The sequence below is a fragment of the Chelonoidis abingdonii genome, chromosome 1, assembly GCF_003597395.2.
Source record: "Chelonoidis abingdonii isolate Lonesome George chromosome 1, CheloAbing_2.0, whole genome shotgun sequence".
NCBI lineage: Eukaryota > Metazoa > Chordata > Testudines > Testudinidae > Chelonoidis > Chelonoidis abingdonii.
Genome location: NC_133769.1, coordinates 207,099,301 through 207,126,253, shown reverse-complemented (window position 1 = coordinate 207,126,253; position 26,953 = coordinate 207,099,301). Strand labels below are relative to the sequence as shown.

Sequence of the window (26,953 nt, the reverse complement as noted above, 5' to 3'; positions counted from 1 at the left end):
GAAGTGATCCAGACACAGAAATTTCTGGATGGTGGCAGAGTTACCAGATCTAAGCTAATGATTAAGCTTAGAAATGTCCATGCAGGTCCCCACATTTGTACCCTAAAGTTCAGAGTGGGGAAGCAACCTTGACAACTATTACAAAAAGTTTTCATCCTCAGAGTAATTCTTGACCTCTGTAAAAGAACGTGCCTGCAGTTACTGATGTAGATGTAAACCACCTTAACTTTGCCCTGTCTTCCTCTCTGATGTGAGAAATCAGAGATAGACAACACAGCCCTTCCAGAAGAAGTTAGTTCTCAGCTTTCTATATGTTGAAACATCTCATTCAAAATAAACAAGATTTCAGTGTGTTGTATAAACTCATAAATGTTTATAGAATATCAGGGTTGGAAGGGCCCTCAGGAGGTCATCTAGTCCAATCCCCTGTTCAAAGCAGGCCCAATCCCCGGACAGATTTCTGCCCCAGATCCCTAAATGGATCCCTCAAGGAGTAAGCTCACAGCCCTGTGTTAAGCAGGCCAATGTACAAACCACTGAGCTATCCCTCCCCCCAAAGCATTGTTCTCACAGCAGGAATTGAACCTGAGTGAAAACCAGGAATCCTGACCACTAAACCATATGGGACTGGTACAGAGACTGATATATGTTCCTGTCCACAGAAATCTTTAGTAAAGATGAAAAATTTATACAATCTGAAGAGAAACGAGAGTATATAGGAACTGAATGCCACATCACTCTTTCCTGAGAGAATATTGGTGAGATGTTAGTGGGCATATTAAAGCTCTTTTACAAATTTACAGAATAAATTAATGTGGAGCAGACCAGCATTTCCTAAGTGTGTTACCAGCTGTTAGAGCTTGAAGCTACACTTAAGTGAGGAGGTAGTAGAGAAGGGAACAAACAAGAGAATAAATACTGAACTCTGCTTCTTCATGCTTCAGTCATATTGAATGGGCACAAGGTTCTACATTCACTTGTGTGGCACATACATGCTTTAAGTTGTATCTTTCATTTTAGATGCCAAACATTGTAAGTCAAAGGACTTGTAAAATTCGTGAGAATGTTAGTATCTGTAATGGTGACATGAAATCTGAAAATAAAGAAAATGTTGTCAGGTGGCCCAGCAAAAAATCATGCAGGGAAAATGCAAATCTGTGTTGTTACTGTGATTATGCAGGAGTCGCAATCCCCATCTTCCACTACTACAGTGGATAGAGAACTGTTTCATCTTAGGTTATGTCAACACTGCAACAAAAAGAGCTGCAACTGTGAGTCTCAGAGCCCAGGTCAAGTGTCTTGGTCTCGTGGGGCTCATGCTCTGGGACTAAAAGTGGCAGTGTAGATGCTCAGGCTGGAGTACAAGCTCTGAAAACCATTGTGGGGGATGGGTCTCAGAGTCCAGGTTCCAGCCTGAGTCCAAAGGTCTACACTACTATTTTTTAGCCCCATCGCACATGCCGTGCGAGCCTGAGTCAGACGACCTGGGCTCTGAGACTCGCTATCGCAGGTCTTTTTTTGCAGTGTTGACACATCCTCAGACAACCAGCCTCTTGGCCCTTTAAGATTGGTGGAGCACAACACTATGAGGCCTCCAAGTTTGATGGTATTGCAAGGCTTAGAGCTGTACCTAGTAATGCCCCTTCTCAGACAGTTCAGTGCTGCTTAGGATATTTATGTTGATTTTCAACATAGTCTTCCTGAGAATGCCCAGAGGTTTTGTTTCTTAACATGTGAGCCTGGACAGGTGGGGCTCAGCAATCCAGCTAGAAAAAAGAAAATCCTGATTTCAAACCAAGAACATCAGGCCTGGCTAGCTGGCTTATAAAAGCTGTGCAAATCCACATGCTCTATATATCTGCACCACTGATCCCAATTTACAGTACATGGCAAAGGCCAAGCAAGCAACGTGTGAGTCGGTATCTGCTGCAAATGGAATAGCTTCAGTTAATACAAAAGTGGGAGAGTTTAAATAATAGACTAGCTAGCTGTACTGAAAGCTAATTTTTCTTAAGCAAGTTTTATTTGAAAATGAGTCTTGTACTACAACTATTCATTCAACTTCAATTAAAAGTAACAGTAAGTAGTAATCTGCATGAATCTACATGGAAACCATTATTTGGTCATATTTCATTTCAGTTGTTTTGTAACACCACAGAAAAAACACTTGCATAAGTGCAGCATTTTAGAGCATGTGCAGTGGAACCAGTATCAAGTCACCATACAAGATAGCAAAGGAAGTGATGCTGTGTGTGTCTAAAGTCACAATCTCACCCTTAGACTGTAGTCAGCAATGCAAAGCCTCATCACCTCATTCTGAGCATGTAACATCATTTGTGCCTATTTTAAATACATATTAGGTTCCTAGTACTGGGCACTTAAACACATAAATACACCTATTCTTTTCATTGTGCATAGCTTCATGCAATAGCAAAATGTCCTAAAATAGTCCACAAAGAACTCACAGTGTAATGGCCTATCCTTGTGAGCAGATATGTGCTTCTGTGTACTGGTGTACTTGTAACTTCTAGCAGCAACAGTAGTTTCAGATGCCAAATCAGACAAGCCTGAAAATCTAGAATGGCAAAGGACTGACAAAATGGACAAAACTCCCTTTCACTTCAGCAGGGCCAGGATTTCACCCTTGGAGAGGAGGAAAATGCAGGCATAAAAGGTCTTTTCTGAGTTTTTTTAGAAAAATAAATACATAAACCAGAAAGATTTTGTTGTATGGCTAAGTACTTACTAAATCCCACAATATCAATATTCCAAAGTGAACAAGGAAACGCTGGGGGCATTTGTGAAATTATCGAGTTAGCACTCTGACAAAAACACTACATCTTGAGTTTCGCATACCAGCTTGCTAGGATCTGTCTACAAAAGAACTTTAGATGGAGCAGGGTGGTTGGTCAAGTTGTCAAAGCCTTCTCAGGAGAGAGTAACACAAGAGAGGCCAGGGAGACACCTGTGTATAGAAGTTAGCTTTTTAAGTCTCTATAGTGGTCAAGGGACTGCAGTTTTGCCACACTGCTACTTTGTGGTAACCTATATCTTTATTCTGTACTATACAGGGGAGATCATTATGGAATTGAGCTATACCATTCTTCATGTCACTTTGCTGTTCCTACATTCACCTGAGTCTGTCACTCAGTGTCATCCTGGTGCTTTCTTGTAACAGCTATTGTTGTCAGCTCCAAATCAAATAGACCAAGAGACTTACATGGTGAGAAGAACAAAAATCATAGAGGAAATGAACTTCCATATAATCCTGATCATGAATTACTGAGGTTAGAGAAGCCAGCTCAGCTAAATGTGTGAGAAGATAGTCTTGTGAATGATACACTGCCATCTTTTATGCCACAGAGTATGCTCACATTTCTTTTCTAACCAATGGCACTTTGATAATGGTCCATCCACTTCTCCCTACTTCCACTGAAATTAAAGAGGAAAGTTTCCTGAGAGAAGTTCCAGTAAAATAGCCATCGCATTAAAGCATGTTCCAAGGGCATGCCCCGTAGTGTACTTTATACCTATATCACTATGTCATCTCAAAACATTTTGCGACGTATGGGCCTGATCCAAACTCTGCTGAAATGAATGGAAACTCACCCAATGAGTTCAGGGTGGTTTGGATCAGGCCCTATGTACATACAGTGCTACTGAATTGCAGCATCTTATGAGCTACAGAACACTAGCCAACTATTGCACACAAAAGCAGGGAAATGTTGCACATTGAAAGCAGGGCAAAAAACTCCATAATCTAATGGGACTGAGTGGTTGGGACTAGAAAAGAGCATATGATAAGGAGCCTCGATCTTGCGTAGTTATATCCCAGGCTGATAAGAAGGTGTAACATTATTATAATAAAAAACAAAAATCTTTTTAACCAAATTTTAGATTTTTAATTTTAGATGCAAATCTAAGAAACTAGCATTAGCATCTAGTGTGTGTCCTGAAAAGCAGGCACTTCATAGAAGCTAAAAGGAGATAATGTTGAAGGCCAGAATGGAGCCCTACTTGGCTTCTAAATTTCAGAGTCCTGTAGAAATCCATGATCTAAATATAGTACATACTCGCTATATGAAAATGTTAAGATCTCAGTGGGTGATTTGCCAATTACCTCTGATGGGGAACTGACTTCTAAATCTTCATCTGGGCGATAAAAGTTGGAAGCCATTGGGGGAAGAGGGGCGATTCCTGTAACAGAAGAATATGTAAGATCATTGTTATTCACTGTCAACATGGCATGAACCATAAATCATTCTGGGATAAAAATAAAATATAATTTGTTACTGTGGTGTTTTGCAGAATTACTTCTGCCTAATGAATTTTCAAGGAGCTCATCTAGGACTGTGGTTCTCAAAGCCAGTCCACTGCTTGTTCAGGGAAAGCCCCCCACGGTTCACCACTCCAAGCCAATGGGGGCTGCAGAAAGTGGCAGCCAGCACATAACTTGGCCCACGCTGCTTCCTGCAGCCCTCATTGTCCTGGAGTGGCAAACTGCAGCAGTGGGAGCCACGATCAGCTGAACCTGCGTATGCGGCAGATAAATAAACTGGCCCGGCCTGCCAGGGGCTTTTCCTGAACAAGCAGCGGACTGGCTTTGAGAACCACTGATCTAAGAGACTGCTGAATCTTCTTGTTGAAGTTTATCTAAGCTTGTCTAAGTATATACTTTATGAAATAGCAAAATATTGCTTCTGTGTACCCTGCAATCTTCATAGTAGATGCACTTCTTTATATTTAATTGTTTTTTAGGAAAAAGTGTGCATAGTTGGATTATATGCTGTGGGCAATCATTTTACATCCTTTAATGTTTGATACAGAAAAAGAATCTGATTATAAATAAGTGAAGCAAGGATTTGGTTGAGATTTACATTTACTATTTGTTCATATTTGTTCAAGAACCGGCCTGTCTGGAAGCTGGAATTTGCATTACATTAGTCATTTATTGCTAAAATCTTAACTCTCTAGTACATTTTCATACATATATTCAGCAACATGGAGAAAAGGCTTGCAAAGGACAATTGTTTTTCCTTGCATTTCTGTGGGGAAACATAAGCTGTTCAATGAATTGGGCTCTTTCCAACTTTTGTACCTCCACCTACATCTTCCAGACGTCTTACAGCAGTAAGTGGTCTACCAAGTCCTTAGCCACAACTCTATGGTCACCATTGGTGAATGCAAACATTATAAAAACCACCACTTTAAAATGTGGTTGTTGGGTTTTTTAACCTCCCCCACCCCCAGGATTATATAGTCTAAACAGTTAAGACTAGAGCTGAGTGAATAATTGCTTTTTTGGTTCGGTGGCCAAACCAAAAACACAGGAGGAAAAGTCAGTTATTTTAGAACTGAAACTGCATTTTGATATTTCTCACAGCAAAAAAATGATTTGGGTTGAACTACACAGTTCAAATGTCAGTTTGAAATGGCATTTTTTTCAAGAAAATGTGCCTTTGGAACAAAACGTCAAAACAATTCATTATGAAAATGTCAAAACTAAATATTTCAACATTTCAAAAAAAAATCAGCCTTTTTTAGCTGAACTAGTCACCAAATTTGTCCTGAATTCTTGAATATTTTTAGTGTTCCCAAAAATGTATTTGTGGGGTGATTTACTATTCCCTCTCCCACAAACCCTCATCCAAAAAAACCAATTGCCCAGCTCTAATTAAGAGTTCTACTACATGGTAACAGAATGTACTGTGGTGGGAAGCTGACCATGTCAGTGGGGTTCACCATTCCATAAGTATATCATCCAAAAATATATCATCCTCTAAGAATAACTCTGTGCTATTGTATAAGATAATAAACCAAAGAAATACCCACCCATGCCTGAAAAACAATGAGTATATTGAAATGTTACCCAGAGATATCATTCCTAGAGTAGTACTTTTGTGGATCACCCTGCATGAATGAACAATACAACATTTATTGCTTGAATTAACTAAAAAAATATGGTAGTACCAACTGCAATTATTATTAAGTAACATGGGTAGCAAAATAATAGTGATGGACGAGCCTTAAAACAATCATAGGTGTGGTTGTATTCAGAAAAGCATCCAAAGTTCTGCAAAACTGGATTGGAAATCTCATGGTCACAGGCTTTGTTGTGATGTTTCTTGCATTTTCTGCTTTCAGTCAAACTGTAAATCACTGCAAGAACAGTCTTTCTTGTGGGATTCTGGTACCTCCACCTTTGGCCCTCGCAGGAATTTGGAAATGAAAAGGCACATGGAAGGTTTTTTTTTAATAACCAAAGTTTTTACAACTTCACAAATGCTCAGTTCGCACGTTCACTCAGATTTTTGGGCAAAGGTCCACCCCTACAACTACAACTGTGTTTGGAAGTCTCCAAACACCCTAGCATTCTGAGAGATCTGAACTTTCCTGAATAGGGTCAGGCACACATTGTATGTGTATTCTAAGACTTTATTTAAGTAGCACAGAGTAAAAAATGCACATTTCTTGGAAATTGGTGAGCCAACTCTATTACGCTTGCTTCATTATCACTGACATGTTTGACTCACTTGGCATTTGGTTTGTGTACACTGGGTCCTCTGGACTGTATCCAGAATTTTCATTACCACTGCTTCTCCTGGTCTTCACACTACCATCATTGGTTTTCTTAGTTGAAACTTTTCTGGAAATAAAAATTCCAATAATTAAAATCTACATTCTATAAGCATTCTTAGGCAGTATCCAACAGAGAAAGAGGCACAAATTCTCAAAGGTATTTCAGCACCTAACTCTCATTGATTTTCTTGGAAGTTAGATACCTAAATACCTTTGAAGAGCTGGGTCAAAGGACTTGCAGATGTATCCAACTTCCAAAAAAGTAAAGAAAAATAACATATAATCCTTGAAAGAATTTACCTACTGCATGCATGGTCTTGTATAAATCCTAACTAGGATTTGTTTAAAAAGTTCTGATCAGCTACTTAATAACATTTGGTAAATAAGACGATTAACATCTTAAGACTTCAAGTCTGTGACCCATTTCAAAGCTTCTGTAAAAACTAAAGCACAACCCCATATTCTGACCTCGATTATGTGATTAAACCACAGCCCTGCATTGGGAACAATAGAGAGAGTACCCCTGTGCACAGGGGGACTATGCAGTCTGCTCTCTCTGCCTCCCCACACCATAGAGGAGGGTGCAACCAGCTTCCTGTGGTTCAGTGGGCTAGTTTGGTGGCGAGGCCAGGCTATGGCTCTCCTTCTACCTCCCCCCCTCCACGCTCCCCTTTGGGGTGAGATGCACACCTGGAGTTAAATGGAGGGGGTACAAATGACAGGTCTTTTTGCAAGCTGTGCAAGGCAACAGGAGGCTTCTTGTATGCACCCTCCCAAACACCATGTAAAGCTCTGTCACAATCTGACCTATGGCCCTGATCCTGCAAACATTTATACACATGCTTAACCTCAAGCAGGTGTGTCATCCCACTGAAGTCAATAGGGCTACTCCTCCGTTAACACATATGTAAACATTTGCAAGGTGGAGGCCTACATTTGTAGCCAGTGGTATACAGATAATACATCTCTATTTATCACTCTGTTGCGCTACAAGGGATTTTACTCGTCATTCATTCCAAATAGCCCCAAGTCTGGGGTCCTCCAGGGCAAGCTGCAAGGCCCATCTCTTTACCCAGGCTTATGGGGAGAAACAAGCCAGCTAAGGGCAGGGGTATGCAGAAGAAGGGCTGGGATTTGTAGCTGGAGTGGGATTTTTTTCTTTGTTCCCATTATGTGGGGAAATTGCTGCATTTATTTCTATACTTTTAACATAATGTACAAGATGCCTAGACTGTCCGACAAGGGCATTTTCACTGCTTCTATAGACCTAAATAAATAGATGTTAGGATCAGATGAGTAGACTGCAATGAGTTTTTTAAAACCCTACATGAAACCAGAGTCGTTCCAATGCAGTATTTGGGGACAGAGATCACTGATTTATAGACATAATGAGAAAACAAATACACCAGTGCTGCAAACACGCTCGTGTGTAACTTTAAACAGATGAGTAGCCCCTTTGTCTTCATTGGGACCATCCACATGAGTAAAGTTGCACATGTACTTAAAGTCTTTGCTTTGCTGAGTTCCTAAATTCAATCTAAACCCTAAGGCCCTGAGCCAGCAAAGTACTTAAGCATGTGATTAACTTTAATCACGTGAGTAGTCCCACTGAAATCAACAGGACTTCTTGTGTTAGACTAGGGACTAAAAGGCATGTAGCATTGCATGAAGCTCTAACTTAATTTACCGTGGGCCCAGTTCAAGCTCCTTTTTATTTTAATAATATGTGTACACAGGAAAGAGGCAACCAGACATAACTGTTATGCCCTCCCTTGCACTCCTTCAAAACCTGTGGATAAAACACTGTGTGGGTCCTCCGTGAATAGAGACAAGTGGGTGTGGGCAACATGGATGAGGGCAAGAGATTCGAACATTGTGTTTTAGCATGTACACTCCCTGAACTACTTACTTCATCTGTTGTGTAGATTCCCTCTTCAGAGAATCATATGGTATGTCTACACTGCAATTAAAAATCCATGGCTGACCCATGCCAGGTGTCTTGGGCTCGTAGGGCTCAGGCTAAGGGGCTTTGAATTGCAGGGTAGACATTCAAGATCAGGTTTGTGCCCGGGCTCTAAGAACCTGTGGTATGGGAGGATCCCAGAGCTCTAGCTGCAGCCTGAGCCCAAATATCTACCCAATGATTAAACAGCCCCTTCGACCAAACCCTGTGTGCCCGTGTAAGCTGGCACAGGCCAGTATCAAACTGCAGTGTAGATATACCAATGGGTTCAGCCCTAGCAGGATTAATCTATATAGTGAATCTGGTCAGTACTCAGAACAGGAGCCATAATGACAGATACTTTTGCAGCAGTTTTATTTGAATCAAAAATACAAATTGACTTGGACCTGAATTTGGCCTCAGATGCTTTGTTGATTTAGTCCAACCAGTTTATACATCAGTACCTGATAAATTGGTTGAAACAATAATTACAAACAGAATAACAAAACACCTGGAAGATCATGATATGATAGGGACTACTCAGCATGGTTTCTTCACAGGAAAACCTTGTTTCACTAATCTCTCAGAATTCTTTTAATGGGTCAATAACGTAGTGGATAAAGGAGAACCAAATGGCAAAATGTATTTATGTAGTGTTGTTGTAGCTGTGTTGATAGATTGTCAAGTGGCTGTTGACAAGGTTTCACACAAGATGTTACTAAAGAAGTTAAGTATCATGGGGTGAGAAGCAAAGTATTGTCATTAATCAAAAATAGCTAGGAGACAGAAAACAAAGTAGGATTAACTGTCCCAGAAGCATATAATAACTATAGTTGGATTCACAGTGATCACCTAAAGAATTAAAAAGAATAACACAAAGTACCCCCACTGAAAGTTTTTCTGTTCACATTAGTTCTGACAAATGGGATCTTAATACTGATTAACAGGATCCTACGTTTTAAGGTGTTTCAACCTAGTGCCGTAATGCAAAAACAATTTGTTTGCTTTGTTTTCAGACGTGTCTGATACTAAGTAGGAAGAGTTGACAGTTATCACTGGCAGCTTTTTATATAGTATAACTAATGATCCTTAAAAAAGCAGGGGACATCATCTAATTTGTCTGCCAATCTGTCTCATTTAATTTGCATCAATCTGTCTCAGTTTCAACCTTTCTTCTGTACCACAGAAATTCTAGTCAGATTATACTCTGTGCAAATTGTAAATCTACTGTAATCTTGACAGAAACTTGAAAGAGAGCACTATTCTGGTGCACAGTGACCTCCTGTGGAATTTGTTGCAAATGCTAAGTGTGAGGCTGGAGGAAGTCTGGTGCAAAATAGGAATATCTAGAAGTATAGGATCAAATCTAAACCCATATTCAGTAAAGAATTTGAGCATATGCTTAATTTTTGGGTACCTGAGTATTCTCATTGGCTTTATTGGGTCTGCTCACATGCTTATAAGTTAAGCACATGCTCAGTTATATTGCTGAATCTGGAACTCAATAACTAAATCATTTTGATCATTTTCAAAAGTTTTATGGGAACATCAGTTACAGTTTTCAGTAATATGGTGTTGCTAGTTCACTCCAATCAGTGTAATGGGCAATTTTCTGATGGGGGTTTATTTTTTTTAAAGGTAGTGATTCACAGTATCTGTTATAACTTCCAATAATGTAGACTTGATTGTATAGTCATTTTCGGGAGAAAACTAAAAGTGGAATAAGATTTTGGGCTGTACCTCTAAGGCTATGTCTGTCCTGCAAACAAGGGGTATAAGTCCCATATAGCTCACACTAATTTGATGAGAACTGGCAGGAGCTTAAATAATAGCGTAGCCACAGCAGCACCGAGATATGGCTTAGCCATGCCGAGTACATATCCACGGGGATCGGGCAGGTTTGTACTCAAGACAGCTAAGCGGCTGCTGCTGCCCATGCAACCCCGGTATGCTGCTATTTATACTTGCTAGAGCGAGTATATGTACGCAAGCAGGAAATCACACCCGTAGCTTGCAGTGTAGCCTAAGAGGCTCAGCATAAAACTCGCATCCCGGGGTGGGGGAGGGTGATGCTGGTGGCTTTGAGCCACTTTTGCTTCCTTAGGGTTCTGGGCTGCTGAGGGGAGCCAGTGAGGCCCCAGAATAATTTAGAAGGGCAGCCTGTGGGTGACAGCACTGCTTAGAATTCCCACAGTGCTATAGGATGTGGCCCTCCCCCACCTCTCCTGGCACACCCCTTATACCTAGGCTTGCGATAGGGGCCTTATAGGGCAGTGTAAAGCTGCCTTGCACAGTTCTCTCCTGGACAGATCTGGGGCTCTAATGGCTCTTTTATGGTGCCGCAGAAACATACAAGGAGCATAGCAGAGGGGGAAATCCATGGTATTCAACTTACCTCAACTCCTTTTGATAGGTGGACTCTGAAAGAAAGGAAGAAATGTTTTTAAAATACAGCAAAATAAAAAAAGGCTTGCTACTGAGGTTCTCCCACTTTCTCACAGTTCAGACTGTATTTTAATACAGAAATTATCTCATAGCCCTCCTCCCCTCCTGTCTGCAGTCACAGAACAGCCTGGTGCACTTACTTACATGGAAAATTAATGCTAGGAAAGAATTTACTGAATGCATTTGTAGCTGTTGCACATTGTATATCTGTACAAATCTAGGTGTAGATGTACACTGACTTTCAATGAGATTTGTATTCCAAGTCATTTAGCCACTTTTGAAAATCTTACCCTTCCTTTTTTACTACTGACGGAAATACTAACGAAACACCAATGCCACTGGAAACAAGTTATATTGGAAGAAGTCAGCAGGCAACTATTTGTAGTATTTACAAGCCACTGGTTATCAGAATCACCTCTCTGCCCTGAATAATCCTTACCAAACTGTGCACTGTGCTTTCACTGAAACAGTAATAGATTAAATCTAATTTAAGGTTTAAAAAATGCAGAGCCAGTAGCAAAAATCCATTTACCTTTGTTCTTTAGGCAGCAGTATATTATTATAAAAATAATAATGATCAGAAGAAGAAAACCAATTGACAGTGTGACTGCAAGTATAATAGTCCGTGTCCGCGTGCTGTCTTCTTGGTTACCATTTTCTATTAAATGAAATGAAGAAGCATTACACTAGCAGAGCTGCGACCTTTCTTTTTTTGAAGCGCGTGACCAACTTTCTGGAAGCATTATTAAATTACTTGTTGATTATCAAAACAAGAGATGGATTGTGTTTTTCATTTTGTGCAAAATGACTTTACCCTATATTGATGATACCCAGTACCACAAAATACCTTGATCACAATAATTCTTTCTTACAATTATTCTACTTTATCTGCTAGTTATATTTCTGACAAATCCAGGCTGCTAATTTTCTTCATTCTTCCCATTTAAATGTATTTTGTAGACATTCTGAGCCCAAACTAAACCCCACTGAAAGCAAATGGGATTCTTTCCATTGGCTTCAATAGGTATTAGATCGCACTCGTGCATAATTCAAAAAAACCTTTGTTGTCCACTGTAAAGGACAGCCATGTTAACAACACATCTATTGAGTTTGAGATTGCTAACCTTGACACATTCCTGCATCCTAGACTATAACATATAATATTGCATAGTGATGTACAATATGCATTTATGGTGTTTTCACATAACGATTTGAATTTTTTTTTTTTTACCTATAATGCTCAGTCGGGTGATTTCAAAATCATTCAGTGTATCCCTGTTTCTGGTTGCCACAAACAAAAGGTGCTCACCATATATCCCTCAAAATAATCAACATTAAATTGACAGCTTTTACCCTCTAACTAGTTGTCAACATACAATAGACCAGAGGTGGGTAAACTATGGCCCGCGGGCCACATCCAGCCTGTGGGACCTTCCTGCCCAGCTCCTGTCCCGCGAGGCTAGCCCCCAATCCCTATCCCTGCTGTACTCCCCTCCCCTTCAGTCTCAGCTCACTTCACCACCAGCGCAATGTTCTGGGCGGCAGGGCTGTGAGTTCCTGGGGCAGCGCAGCTGCAGGGCCAGGGTCTGCCCGGTGCTTTGTGGCTGGCTCCAGCCAGGCTGCACAGCTGTAGCGCCGCCAGCCACTGGTGCTCCAGGCAGCGCGGTAAGGGGGCAGGGAGCAGTGGGGTTGGATAGAGGACAGGAGAGTTCGGGGGGTGGGGGTCAGGGGGTGAGGGTGTGGATAGGGGTTGGGGTGGTCAGAGGATGAGGAACAGGGGGGTTGGATGGGGCAGAGGTCCTGGGGGGGGCAGTCAGGAATGAGAGGAGGGGTTGGATGGGGTGGAGGAGGCAGTCAGGGGCTAGGGAGAAGGGATGATTGGATTGGGCAGCGGTCCCGGGGGGTCAGTCAGGAATGAGAAGTGGGGTTCAATGGGTCGGCAGGGGGTGGTTGGGGCAGGGGTTCCTGGGGCAGTCGGGACAGGGAGAAGGGGTGGTTGGATGGGGCAGAGGTCCCGGGGGGCTGTCAGGAATGAGAGGAGGGGTTGGATGGGGCAGCAGGGGGAAGTCAGGGGCAGGGCCTCCAGGGGCAGTCAGGGGACAGGGGAGCAGGGGGAAGGGATGGGGCAGGGGTCCTGGGGGGGCTGCCAGGGAACAGGGAGGGTTCGATGGAGCAGATGATCCAGGGAGGTGGGTAGGGGGTGGGCGATGAGACACTATCCCCTCTTCTAACCAGCCCTCCATACAATTTCCAAAATCCAATGTGACCCTCAGGCCAAAAAGTTTGCCTGCCCCTGCAATAGACATGTCTTCTGATGGTAATATGGCCCTGTCCATCAGGCTTATCCAATATCTGTGGTGCTCTTTACTAACTGGACCAATCTTTGATCTTCCTAACTACAGCGATCAGCCACAGCCCAAAAGCTAAGGCCGGCTCCAAAAGCAGCCCAAAATATAGCCCTGGTAGCTATATTAAAAACAAACTTCAAATCCAACCCAAAAGCACAAGGTTTGTACAGACTTGACAATACTGCCTCGGTTGCACTGGATTTGTGTGTGTCATGTCCTTTTTAGTGTTCCTAATTGAAGGTGGGCCTGAATGGTAAAATTTGGATGCAGGTTTCAGACTCACCAAAGTTTGCAGATGTTCTGGAGTTTTGGATTGGCCCATTACAGCATAATAGCCCAGCCGCAAAATTTGGACTTGAATTTGAATTCTGAACACTCCAAAGATTGAACGGTTCACAAATTATTCAGTTTAGTCTTTCCTCTAATCCTTATGAACTATCAGCACATAAACTGATCATGCAAATTAACCAAATTAAGCATTGAGGGGCTGCTTCTGGATCTAATTATAAACTACTACCCAAAATGTTCCTGGATTCCAACTTTAATACATATCCTTATCCATCTAGACCACTTCAAGAATGTATTGTCTCCATTTCAATGGTCATTATTAATTCTCTCTCCTAAGAGGATATTTTGCCCTTATGTGTGTGAACATTAATTCCATTGAGAGTAATGGAAATCCTGTGTATGAATGCATCCATCTTCCTCCTCCGGCCACACACAACATACCTAATTCCCCCCAATATTTTCTGTTGACTTCATTCCTTACACACCTCAAACAGCAAATTCCCCCCCCCCCTTCATCCCAGTTTTTTTGAGCAACCAATCCTTCTCCCATTGTGTGCTCAACCTCTGGAACAGTTCCTTCTCTGTACATCTTTCTGAATCCTGTCCTCCTTCAAATCTCATCACAATAAATTTCATCGCTCTATCTGGTCTAGAGCTCTTAACGCACTCCCTGAGAAAACTAACCATCCAGATCCTGCTTCCATTTAAATAAGTGGCAAACTCCCATTTTACATTCAGAGAAGCAGAATCAAGCCCTTAGTTTTCCATATCTCTGTCTTCAATCATTCTTCCTAAGATTGTCCTTGTATAGCTTTTGTTCTGCCTTGCCATAACTTCTGAGGTTCCCAGTATATTATAATCTGCAGCCTCATAGTTAATATGTATAAATCAATTGTGAAGTGTTTTGTGATTTTTTTTTTGCACGGAAGAAATAAATCTACAGCATAAATCTGCATTTTATTATTTTATTTTATTTTATTTTATTTTATTTTGTGCCACACAAAATGTTGTAGAGATTTTAAGGTAGTTAAAATATGAAATAAATGTTAATCTTTCCTGTGTGTTTAATTATGTTTTTAGTAAGTTATTGCTACCAAACATCAGTTATTGTGAGTACTCTTACTTTAAGATCTTGTTTTTATATTTAGCTCCTTGTAATATCTTTCTCAGTTAACTTTAATACAGATTTGTGATAAGATTCATGCAGAAAATAATTTGTTGTGCTAAGTCATATCAAGGTTAGATACAAGCAGTATATAGATAAATAGAGGTGTGTTAGTCAATATTTTTTTAATGAGTCCTAGAAACAGATCTCCATATGTGATAGCCTAAGATTTCTGTTTATTAGCTGCAATGTTATACTTTGGCAAACACTACACTCTCATTAGCTTCACATTTCTTGGTAAATACAGCAACCGGGATGCTAAGATTTGAGGAATAGTTCTTACATCAGCTTCATTTGTTCTTGTGGTTTTCATTTAACCAGCCTTTGAGCCTTCATGGCCTATCCATTTGCCAAAGTAAGATGGCTGCTCAGGTCGAAATCAGGAATAGTCTGCTTTTCAGGCAGCACAGAGCAGAAGGAGGGAGCAAGGGAAGGTTTTCATTCAGTGCCTGCCCTTGAGCTTTGACATAGATGGATCACTAAGACTTGCCAGCATTGGAATGTAGAAGCAGGAAGGTGCCAATGGCACTGCTCCTGTGCTCTGTATCAGCTCTTCTCCAATGTACTTGTTACTCAGAATGATCACTCTGTTCAGGAGGAGCGTTTTTAACATTTGTGATTCCCAAGAACTATGTTGATTTAAAAGCAGAGGACTCTAATTATCATTAGAAATTGAATATTAATTGATAGGAAAAGCTAAGCACAAGAAACCTGCACTGCATCATAATTACATACTTGGAGTTCTAAAAGTGTCCTTAATTCTTTCCCTTACTTTATCCATACTCTATAACCTCAGGATAATATAAGTCGAACAAGTCTCCTGTCAGCATTTTCTCTAATAGCACCTTTCACATTAGTTCTAAGTTATTTCCATACTGTGGGAACTACTTCAGTGTGCATACTTTAACCAGTCCCATGCACTGTCACTCTGTTAAGATCAAAAGCCTGCACATTGATGTCAGGAAACTTTACATGCTTGAAACAAGTCTTGCAAGCAAAGTGCCCAGGATAATTTCAGATATTTCAATAAACCTAAAAAAGTGCATTGCTTAAGGAATCATCTTCCTTCATTTTTTTTTATACCCGAATCTTCTGTTTGAGATGAGATTTGTGTGGAATTTTCACTGCAGTGGAGCACAGCCATCTTTCAGGATTGGAAGAGAACTAGCAGGAAAGGTACTTCCTATTGTTTATCACTAGAATCCATTACAAGAGATCTTCTATATAATCTAGCGGAGGGGGAAACAAGATTGTTGTGTGCAAAACACAGCAAATTTTCTTTTTATAACATGGATGAGAACAGACTGACTGTAGTATTCTTGAAGAAGCAGGGAGTCTTAGGTTTCAGTAAAAAGCTGTTATGTCAACGATGTAATGGATGAGACTGCATCCAGTGTCTGGCTCAGAGAACTCTATGGATATGTCTACCCAGCAGCGGCATAAATCCCAGTGGGGGTAGATGTACATGCACTAGCTCTGCTCATGCTAGTACACTAAAAATAGCAGTGTGGCCACAGTGGCACACGCAGCTGCTTGGGCTAGCCACCCGAGTACAATCCCGCCTGATCCCTTGGATACGTACTCAAGCGGCTAGCCCAAGCCACTGCCTGTCTTGCTCAGGCCCCATTGCTATTTTTAGGTGTTTGTCTACCCGTGCTGCAAATTAGACTTCCCTCCCAGCTACTGTGAAGACATACCCTCTGAATGTGTCTAGCCTAGCTTACTTCCTACAAGTTACCTGCGGTGTCTGCAAGATGGCATTGTACCACATTGTCCCTCATAATTCAGTATGTTATGAAGAACATGAATGTGCCTGTAAGGAACTGGAGCAGCTGCTGCCGGTATGTTTTAACACTTCCATATAAATCAGTCTGAAAAATAAACAGCCTTTTATTTTTACAGTTTTCCTTTCCATGCCCCTCCCCATCTCAACTGCTGTCATCGTTATTATCTGCTTTTCCCAGTTTGGCAGTTTAATTAATCTCTTCCCTGTTTGATCTTTCTGCTTGTCCCAGGAACTGCAGCCCCAGGAGAGCTATAGTATTTTGCTAAATTATGCGTGAGGAAGCCCTCACCTTAGTCTCTCTAATGTTTACACTACCACTTATACAACAAGGAGTCCGGTAGCACCTTAAAGACTAACAGATTTATTTGGGCATAAGCTTTCATGGGTAAAAAAACCCACTTCTTCAGATCTGATGAAGTGAGGATTTTATCCATAAAAGCTTATGCCCAAATAAATCTGTTATTCTTTAAGATGCCACCGGACTCGTCGTTTTTGTGGATACAGACTAACACGGCTATCCCCTGATACTTGACTACAACTTAGATTGGCAAAACTTATGTCGTTCAGGGGTATGAAAAAAACACCACACTGAGCACAGCACTGTGTCGGTGGGAGAGCTTCTCCTGCCAGCATAGCCACCACCACTTGTTAGGAGTGGTTTAATTGTGTCAACAGAAGAGCTCTCTGCCATCAGCATAGAGCGGCTACACAAGAGATCTTACAGCACCACAGCTGCATCAGTACAGCTGTGCCACTGTAAGGCCTCTAGTGTGGACATAGCCTAACTGACAGATTAGTTAAGTCCCTGTGGGCCAGGCCCAATGTAACATTGTGTGATGCCTTGCCTCGGCCATTAAATAAAACACTAGGAAATTCAACTAGCAAGCCTTACTTTGGCCATCTCTCCTTTCAGATGTAACAAGTTAAATAAAGGATCAAATGACCTCATCTGGAATATCATGTGCAATTATGAATAAACTAGTGTAAATGGTGAATTCTCTGTAACTGTAAGTCTTTAAACCATGATTTGAGGACTTCAGTAACTCAGCCAGAGGTTAGGGGGTCTATTACAGGAGTGGGTGAGTGAGGTTCTGTGGCCTGCAATGTGCAGGAGATCAGACTAGATTATCATGATGATCTCTTCTGACTTTAGTAAAGGTATCTGAGTAGGAATATACATTACAATTTTAAATCTAACCAGTGTCCCATAAGCAACTTGCCACAAGATGTCAGAACATGTTAGTATTAGAGCTGAATGGGTCTAATATTTATTTAATTTTCTTTCTTGATATAGGAATTTGATACAGTGCTCCTGTCAGATATTTCTAAATTATCTGCAAAAACATTAGAGTTTTCAGTTGCCTAAGCAGCCCCTGGAATCGTGGTAAAGGTTGCGGACCCCCCCCAAATCCAAAATGGTGCCCCTGTGGGCAGACATAGAGTTTGCCCGCCCTCACCCCTACGCGCGGTCCCATTGGCTTGACTGGAGCCACCCCTCCAAATATAGACATCAAACTATGCCTATGCTGAGAAATCTTGAGTGTCTGTTACTGCATAATCATTTTCCCAAAGAGGAATGCATGATGGTCCTATATGATCATTAATTATGTACTAATTGTGTCTGTGACATCTGTTTTTCTCCTCTTCTAATGTACAGCATGTAACTATGGAAACTGTGGGTGGATGCCTCAATAGCTCTAGAATGAGTAGGCTGGGGAATTTAATCATTTTATTAAGTCCTCAGGACAGATCTTTTTTGTTTAGTCAGTAATTAGAAGCAATTTAACTTAGACGAAGTCTTATTAAAACTAGTAAAATGGCCTTTTCAATTGCTTTACAAAGTAGATTGTCCTGAGAAACTTGCTAACAACGGCTCACACTAAAAGTAAAAGCCTAGCCAGTCTGTCTGTGCATCTGTCTATGTTTTTATACCACACCCATCATTGTAGTATCTGAATGCCTTTTATACATCATGTCAGTGCCACCCATTTCAGAACATGGAATGGGTCACATATCACGTAACACTCCAAGGAGTGCCAACTCAGTCAAAGAGGTCTCAGTCAATAACTCAGCTCCTTTTTTCCACGCTCACCCAATCACTAAAAGAAACATGGATTTAAGGACCTCCTCTGTCTAGGGGAAACTCTGGGTGGCACAGAGTCACCATAAGGGCTTCTACACCACCCCTCCAGCTCCCACCACAGGACGGGTGAAAAAAAGTGTCCTTGTGCCCCAGTAATCTCACCTTTTGTAACAGCCCCTAGAGACCTTGAGCAGCTGGTGTTAATTCCAGCAGCCTTGAAACTCCTCTGCTTTACAGCACTGGAGACAAATGGCCAGGTAATTCCCAAGATTGAGGGGCCAAAAAGGGCATTTTCATACCTTCTCCCTCTGTTTCACCAAGTGCTGCTTAGCCCCAGTTGAGGATCTAGTCCTGTTTGTTCTTATTATGCTAGCACTTGGAACAGAAAACCATCCATCACTACCTCAAAAACAGGTTTGCTGATATACACTTATGGGCCAGATCCTGTCCCCTAGCTCCGCTGGCTTTGTGCTACTCAGGCAGCACAATGCAGGTGGAAGCTCAGCTTATCCAGCTGCTTGGTGATTCCCCTGGCATCAGGGTCATATTAAACTGTGGGATTAATTGCCACAGGTTGCTGGTGAGGCCAGGAATTTAGCAATATGTTTGGGTGCTGGCCACTATCTGGGACATGACACTGGACGAGCTGGCCCACTGGTCTGATCGAGCATGGCAATTCCTGAGTTGGAGTGAAGCTTGGGAAAGTGCATGCAGTTGGAATACCACTGTTCTACAGTCATCCATGGCTGATGGAACAGCCCGCACCCTGCAGGAGGAAGCGCAGTGGATACCAAGCATGTATGGTTCCTAGGCTGTGACTGCAATGGCAGAACAGCTTCATACCTGCTTTGTAACCTTATGGGGTGCATTCTGTTGTGCACAAGTGTTTACTTTGGGTTGTGTGTAGGGGTGAGATCCTACTTCTGTTGAAGTCAAGGGCAAAACTTTCAGAGTTCAGTAGAGCCAGGATTTCACATTAGGATTTAGTCCTGCACAAACAAGACATAGCAAAAGATGTTTATGTGACTGACAGATGGAAATCTATTGTTATTTCATAGCCTGAATCAATTTTTTTCAGTGCCTAAATTCATGGGGTGGAGATCATGCAAAAGGCAGAAAATCCAATTTTGTATGCAATGAAGCCCTTAATTAGCATTAGGCAGAGTTCTGATTCCCTTGTGCTGCTCCAAATAAAGAGAATTTAATCATGCTCATGACAGGAGTGAATTTAACATTATGTGATGTTTGTACTGTTTACTGGAGTTTGATTCTGTTACATATACAGGTGTCATGTTGCTTAAACTGGAATAAAAGATTTTCAAAACAAAACAAAAAGGCATAGTATAGAGAATGTTCACTTACCTGCAAGAGAATCCTGCACAATAAGAGCTACAGTTGCATTCTGGGGCTTAGGGAGTGCCTCTATATAAGCTAAACAAGTCAGCGTCTCATTGGCCATCAGAGTCAAAGTTAAGGTGCTCACTTCATTGTGAAGATCATTAGATCCTTGACTGTGGTTAGTAACATACCTGGACTTATCTACAAAAGAGTTGTTTATCATCCAGGTCATGTTTGGAGCTGGAGCCCATCCTAAGGCTTCACAAACAATTTCAATTGTTTCGTTCTTTCTTACTGTTGAGTTGTGATCTTTGATGAACAAAGATCCATTAACTGTGGGGGGAAAAGATGATTTGTTCCTTCAGAATATTTAACTGCAATGGTGTCTTATTCCCAGTTTTAAATAATCTTTTGCTACCAAAAATCAATCATATTTTGAAATTTGCAAGTTAAAAAAATAATGAAATTAAAATAGAAGACCTAAAACATAGAGATGCTGTTTACATGAAATAAATGTGAAGCCATTGCAGCTTCTTGGCCATGTTATAGTCCATTTTGGCTTCACAGCTAGACTTAGTTTTCCACCATCTGTTCAATGAAAGCTTTGGAAGTGTCACTCTTTGGCCATACTGAAATAGCTCCTGCACCAGCTAAAGGACCATGTGTCATCAGGATTTTATTTCTCTGTTGCCTCTTAGAGATGTTCTTCAGGTTTATCATGGAAAGTTTATAGAAAAATGACGCTCTGGGCATCAAACTTCTTCTTTTTTGGACAAATGAATAGTAGATGGAGGGAAGATTCCATTTTATTGGATTCATTTTCTTAATAATGATGCTTGAGGAAGCCTACAGAGAGGATGTCCGATATACATGAAAGGTATACTGTATCCTGGACGCTGTACTGTACAGCAGCGGTCACATGAAGGATATCACCTCGTGACTCACAGGCTAAATTTTTGCACTATGTTAAACCCCAACACAAACTGGGTGGAGGCTGACTATTCCTAGGTCAGATAGTAGGAAGGAGCTCTACTTTAAATGCAAAAGAAATTTTATGTACAAAAATGAGAAAAAAAAATCCATAAAGACTCTGGCCAAAAGAGATTATTTTTGACTAGTGGCTAGCAGCACTGATACAGGCTTCTGGCACTTCCACACAACCCAAAACAGAGTAAGAGCTGCTACAGGAAAAAGTGAGCACAACTGAAGTCTTTTGCAGTGGCAGCCTCAGTCTACCGTGGAATGCCAATCTGTACATGAAATTACTGATCCATCTTTCAAGATGAGAAATATAGCAGACATAGGGCATTCATTGAAAGTCGGTACACATACAGACTGGTAATTTGGCATTGTGCCACAGGATTTCTGTTAAGTACAATTTAATAAAAATTCTGTGACAAAAATGAAAAGGCATACACACCTTGCACAGAAAGAAAGGCATAACTGTTGGGGATACCAAGTTGGATGCTGCATTCTATTTTACCAGAATCGTTCTGTTGGACGTTGTGGATGATCAGCTCTGAGGTAAAAGTCTCACCACTGGTATAATTTTGCTGAGTGAAGCGATCTATTGTTACAACAGCTCCTCCAGGGTTAGTTGTCGTGAGAACAGCATTCCCGTTTAAAAGCCAAATGATAATTTGCCATCCTTGTGACACAGTACAGTTAAACCGAGCCTCTGAACCAGCTAGGACTGTTGCATTAGCTGGGCCATTTATAATAGAATAACCAAAGCCAAAACCTGGAAAGAAAAGAACAAGATTGTAAATATACCAGCACCAATGTCAATGAGGTGCCTTTGGCTTACCTTGACTATTCAGCAGATAAGACTACAAAACAAAAATACTTGGCTCTGAGTGACAGCACTTTTTCACGTGAATATTTTGTGTATTTGACATCTGAAGAACATATCAGAAAAGACCGCTGAGTCCTCTAATTGGCAACATATCTCTAACAATAAGTGATACCAGATGTTTCAGAGAAAGCTTAAAATCCCCATTATCATTTAATAATTCCCAGTAAAAAAATCTATGTTAAAATGGAGTTAAGGATAAGGAAGCTTGACTTTATATCAGTAGTTTTAAGGTTGAATACATTGCAAGGATATTGTATTATCTCCAAACCAAGTGTTATAAACCCAGGAAATACACAATTAGAGTTAAACTTAAAAGAAACCTAAACAACTTACCATATGGAAATGCAGTTAGGGCACCCAACTGTAGTAAGAGGAGGCCCTGAGATATAAACCTTGGTATCAGAGGCCTGGTTTGAGGCCTGAGGCCTGAACTAAAGTAATGCTCAAGACTTTGCTAACATAAAGCAAAGTTAAGCTGTGAGCCAGAGGCAGGTCCTGCTCACAGAAGCTGGCAAGAAAAGGACTGATGTTGCATAAACATATATTCATATAGTGTATTGAAGCATAAACACAGTACCAGAACACTGTATGCTGGAACATTCCACAGATAACAAGGAACAGGCTAACCCATCCCAATGACGGGGCAAAAGGGTAATATGATGGATAGCATTGTTTTGTTCGAACCAACATGTACAAGGTGAGAGGCGGCACCTTACTATGTAGAGGGGTTGTACCTTGCTGCATAGAGGGGTTGCACCTCAATACGTCAGGAGTGATGTGTAACTTGTTTGTACCTGTTTATAAGAATGAATCCCTAGGGCGGTGTCTTTGTCCAGCCAAGGGGGCAGTGGAAAGTCCCACCACTGACTGAGCTGAGTCCATTGTCAGGGAGCACGTATGTACTGGCTAGGTGCACCTTAGCAGCACCTTGGACTACGTTTGCCGGGGAGCTGGAGACTGTGTTTCTCTTCGACAATAAACCTGGCCGACGTGCCTTCGTACCTTACTAGAGTCTGTGGTCATTGGGGGTTCCTTTCGGGTCTGCTGTGTCAGCTATCTTCGAAGAGCTGGGACAGCACACAGAGGGAACACATGCACGCAGCAGAGTCATATCAACATTGAACAGAGCAGAGCACCACACTGGTAGCATCTGACAACACCAACAACCTGAACCCTGCTCCGTAGTGACAACATGGAAAAACAATGTGATTATGACTGAGTCATTTTAAGTGTTTGTGATCCCAGATAAGATTAAATTGATTTTTAAAGACACATTCAATTTTTTTTTCCTTTCATGGTGTCACAACAGAGCAGACTTTTGTGAGCTCACTAATTCATCCCTTGTAACTGGCTAGGATTTAAAGGCTTGAGGCCTCTGGCTCAACATCTCTAGCTTGCTATGCTGGTGTCAAGGGCTATGCCACTTTGACATTACTGACTCATCTCTAGCTTCCTGGAATGATTTCAAGGCAGATGTTGATGAAGCACCTCTCACCTGCTGGGCTGATGTGAAGGAACATATTTTTCTGAGGTCAGTGGATCAGCATCACCAGTTTAGTGGGATGATGCCCAGTTACAGGCCTTTGTGAATTGCTGACTTAGCTAGGGTCACCAGATGTCCTGCTTTACTAATCTTGTCCCAGTTTGAAGGGATAGTCCCATCATTCTGTTAGCACTGCAGATTTGTTCCACCTTCATTAGAACACCGAGACATCAGGTGTGGACACAGAGAGCATTCCTAGTGCTGTATCTTGTGTAAAAGTGAGAGATGCGAGGAAGGGATCTGAGAGCAGTGGCTCAGGCACTGCTAGTGCTTTTTCAGGATAGGAAGCAAAATGAGAAACTGAGTAGATGGAGACATGGCTTTTTTCAGAGGAGAGGGAGAAGAGCAGGCTCTGAGCCACTGTTTCTTTAAGAATAGAGGAGGGAGAAATAGAAGAAAAAGGACCAGATGCAGAAGGAGGATTGGCTGGGGGCTGGGGGTTTCTACAAACCCAGGAGAGGGGCAGAGATGGGCCACCCATAGCACAGGGGCCTGCAGAAAGGTAGTGGGGTAGCATAAATTGATTTGGGGAAGGAGGGCAGCATTAGTTGCTTTCCAGGATAATTGATGTGTGGGGATTCATTGCTTTATTGTGGCAGAGCTTATTTATTGGATGTGGAGGAAAGGAGAGGGGAACAAGAGCTGGAGCCAGCTAATTGGATGTGGCTGCTTGAGGTGGGGTTGAAAGAAGAGAGAGGGAGGGAGTAAGCTGAGAGAGGAAAAGGAGCACGTTGCTCTGCTGCCCCAGGCGAGAAGCTGTGTGTGATGATGACAAGTGAGGAGGAGCCAGACTCACCTGTTCTGGGCCTGGACCTGTCACGGTGAGTGAGTGAGCAGGAGCAGTAGGAGGGAGTGGGAAGGTCCAGGCCCCAGGAGCTGGGAGGACTGAGGCTGTGGGGGTAAAGGTAAAGGAATCAAAGCATCAGATGGGAGGAAGATCCTGGCAGGGGGAAGGCATCAGTTTTAATGAGGTGAGGATGGTTTTTGTATTTTATCAACTGGTCACCTAGCAGGGGAAAGTGCCTTATTTTCTCCCCTACCTCCTTCCTGCTGCTGTGTATCTGTTCTTGGTTTTCACTTTGTAAGCCTCGTCATGCTAGCCCACCACTCCTAGCTGGCTGGGTTGCTGTGGAAGCTCAAGTCTCTGTGAGATAACTGAGTGAGGTAATCAGAGGTTAAAGCAGATCAAAGTGGAAGGGAGGTGCTCCACAGTTCTGGTGGCTTTATGTCATCACAGAGGGTGCCATGGTGAAATGACACCGTAGTGTCTTGTGTGAGAGACAGGACATAGAGACGATAAGGGAATAAATAGATGATAAGGGAATAAATGTGTGAAAGGAGTCTATGTCCCCAAGCAGCTGACAAACAAAGTGAGTGTGAGCATGTAAATGTGGTGCCATGGGAACAACCCTTGTACGCCTTATCTTCTCCCCACCGACACACATACCCCACTATGGAAAGCTCGGAGGGCAGAGGGACCTGACAGGGCCATTCTCTTTCTCCTTGATTCAGTCAAGGAGCAGAGAATGATTTCCCATTTCCCCTGGAGGGGAGGGAGAGGTTGAAGTAGCAAGGTCTGCCTCTTTCCCTCTCAATCCCCTAGGGAGAACCAGCAGGGAGACACATCATCCTGTAGAAAATAATCCAGTAGAGGTAGCTAGGAGATTCCTAGCTTGGACAATTATTCTTCTCCCTTCAGCTATTAGTGCTGCTTCACCTGCTGGTGGAAAGGCCTGGAGCCTCATAAATTCCCCAGACAGATACATCTCCCCCTGTGCTCCCTGCTGAAATTCTGCTGCCTGATGTGTCATTTCCCCAGACAGTGCAGAGGCACGAGGAGGGGGAAGTCTGCCCCCTCTGCCAAGATCTTCCTTGCATCTGTTTCCCTGACTCCATTATGCCTTCTTCCTCTTCCCTCCTCCCCACTGTATCCCTTTCTAACACTTCATACTGTGGTCCAACCAAATTCATGATGTATTTTCAGGCTTGAAAGGTAAAGCAATCCCTTCTGAGCAGATTTAATAAATTAATTCACTCTTTGAAACATACCTTTGATACTTCCTGTAACAGATATTTACAGAGCTTTGAAATTAGTTTATAAATGGTGTCCATTCTGAGTCATTTTATGCATTAGAAGTGACCTACCTGTTAGTGAGGCAAACAGGATAAAAGTGACTGGGATAAATTTCTGGAGGCTATCCATTGGAGCATTTTCTCCTGAAACCTAGGACAAAAAGGCATGCAGTTGTCATTGGACAGTAATAAAGAAGCTACACAACATAGAACTGATGAGAAAATCAGGAATGTGTTGCTGCTGGTCTTATAATGCTCTAGCATTTAAACATTTGTCCCTTTGTATCCTGTACTACACACATGTTGAGAAAATTAAAGGTGTCAGGGAGACCCTTTAATATAACGAAAATGGATCACGGGCAGCTGGGAGAAATAATTCTGAGTTTTCTGCAATCAATTGTGTACTCAGAGGACATCACCCATGCTGCTGCTAGTGTTCTGGCAGACTAAAGAACTCTATGGTCATTCATGTAACTGTCCTCTCTAAAGTAATTGGATGGGGTTTGATTCATGCCTGAGGCTACCCCTGGGATGTGTTTAATCAGTACAGCTCCAGGCTCCCTCAGTTCATTTCTGCCCTGGCCAGCACCACACACTTTTAAAGCTATTCTGGCTGGCTCTGGGATCTCCAGCATAGTGGGTTTTGTGGGAATAGTGCTCCTCTGAAACCCCTTCTGCTTGGGCTTTGTGCCCCTTCGTGTCCTTTGCTAGAATCCACACTGGTTTCAAGCCCATTTTATTTCCTTACAACAAGGCTTGGCAGAATTTGAGTTTTGGGGTTGGATTTGTAATTTTGATGGCTAATATCAATGTTTATTTTTAATCATTTTTATTTGTATCCATTTAAATTTTCGCAGTTGCACAAAGTTATAGGTTTTAAGCATTTATTTTTATTTTTATCTATTAAAATTTTCATAGTTGTGAGAAATTATGTGGGGGGTAACACAACAGGAAGGGGCAGACAATAACTTATTAATGACAGTAGAGGCTGAGATTCAAAAAGTTAACGTTTTATAACCGTGACTGTACAGATGTTCAGTATCAGCTGTCAAAATATACAAAGTAAAGATGCTTAAACCAAACTCTAATATGTTCTCAAGCAGCATTTTTCATACTTTGCCTATTAGTAAATTTTGATTATTGCCAATGGATTTTTTTTCTCAGGTTTGTGTATCCAGTGAAATCAATGTTTATTGACATTTACCAAATAAAAATCTGATGCTTCCTAGCCTACCCATAATGAACCCATATTGTTTATGTTTCCAGAGAATTACTGACCAAGCAAAATACAATGAATCATCGTTAAAACATGATTTTCAAAAGCGCTGATATTAGTCTTATTACTGCACAATGCAGCTGCACACAAATCCCATTCATCTGTCAGTTATATATTAAAAGTTTTGTTTCCCTGCAGTTACAATATCGTCTACCTTTCTTATATTCCCAGCTGTGACATGGCTACAGTATGGATGTATTTGCATCTGTGCAGTTAAGATAACACTTGGCAC

The 26,953-nt window shown here is 41.7% G+C and overlaps 1 protein-coding gene across 1 annotated transcript in view; it reads right to left on the bottom strand.

The window, feature by feature from the left end:
- IGSF5 (immunoglobulin superfamily member 5) overlaps positions 1–25,575 on the bottom strand; it is a 43,942-nt gene extending 18,367 nt beyond the window's left edge. Inside the window, exons 1-7 of the mRNA XM_075062136.1 lie at positions 25,518–25,575; positions 21,395–21,715; positions 19,999–20,307; positions 11,499–11,624; positions 10,917–10,941; positions 6,534–6,646; positions 4,121–4,197 (exon numbers count right to left, since the gene is read on the bottom strand). Coding sequence (XP_074918237.1) covers positions 4,121–4,197; positions 6,534–6,646; positions 10,917–10,941; positions 11,499–11,624; positions 19,999–20,307; positions 21,395–21,715; positions 25,518–25,575 — 1,029 coding nt within the window. The remainder of the gene's footprint in view (positions 1–4,120; positions 4,198–6,533; positions 6,647–10,916; positions 10,942–11,498; positions 11,625–19,998; positions 20,308–21,394; positions 21,716–25,517) is intronic.
- Positions 25,576–26,953: the final 1,378 nt, after the last annotated feature.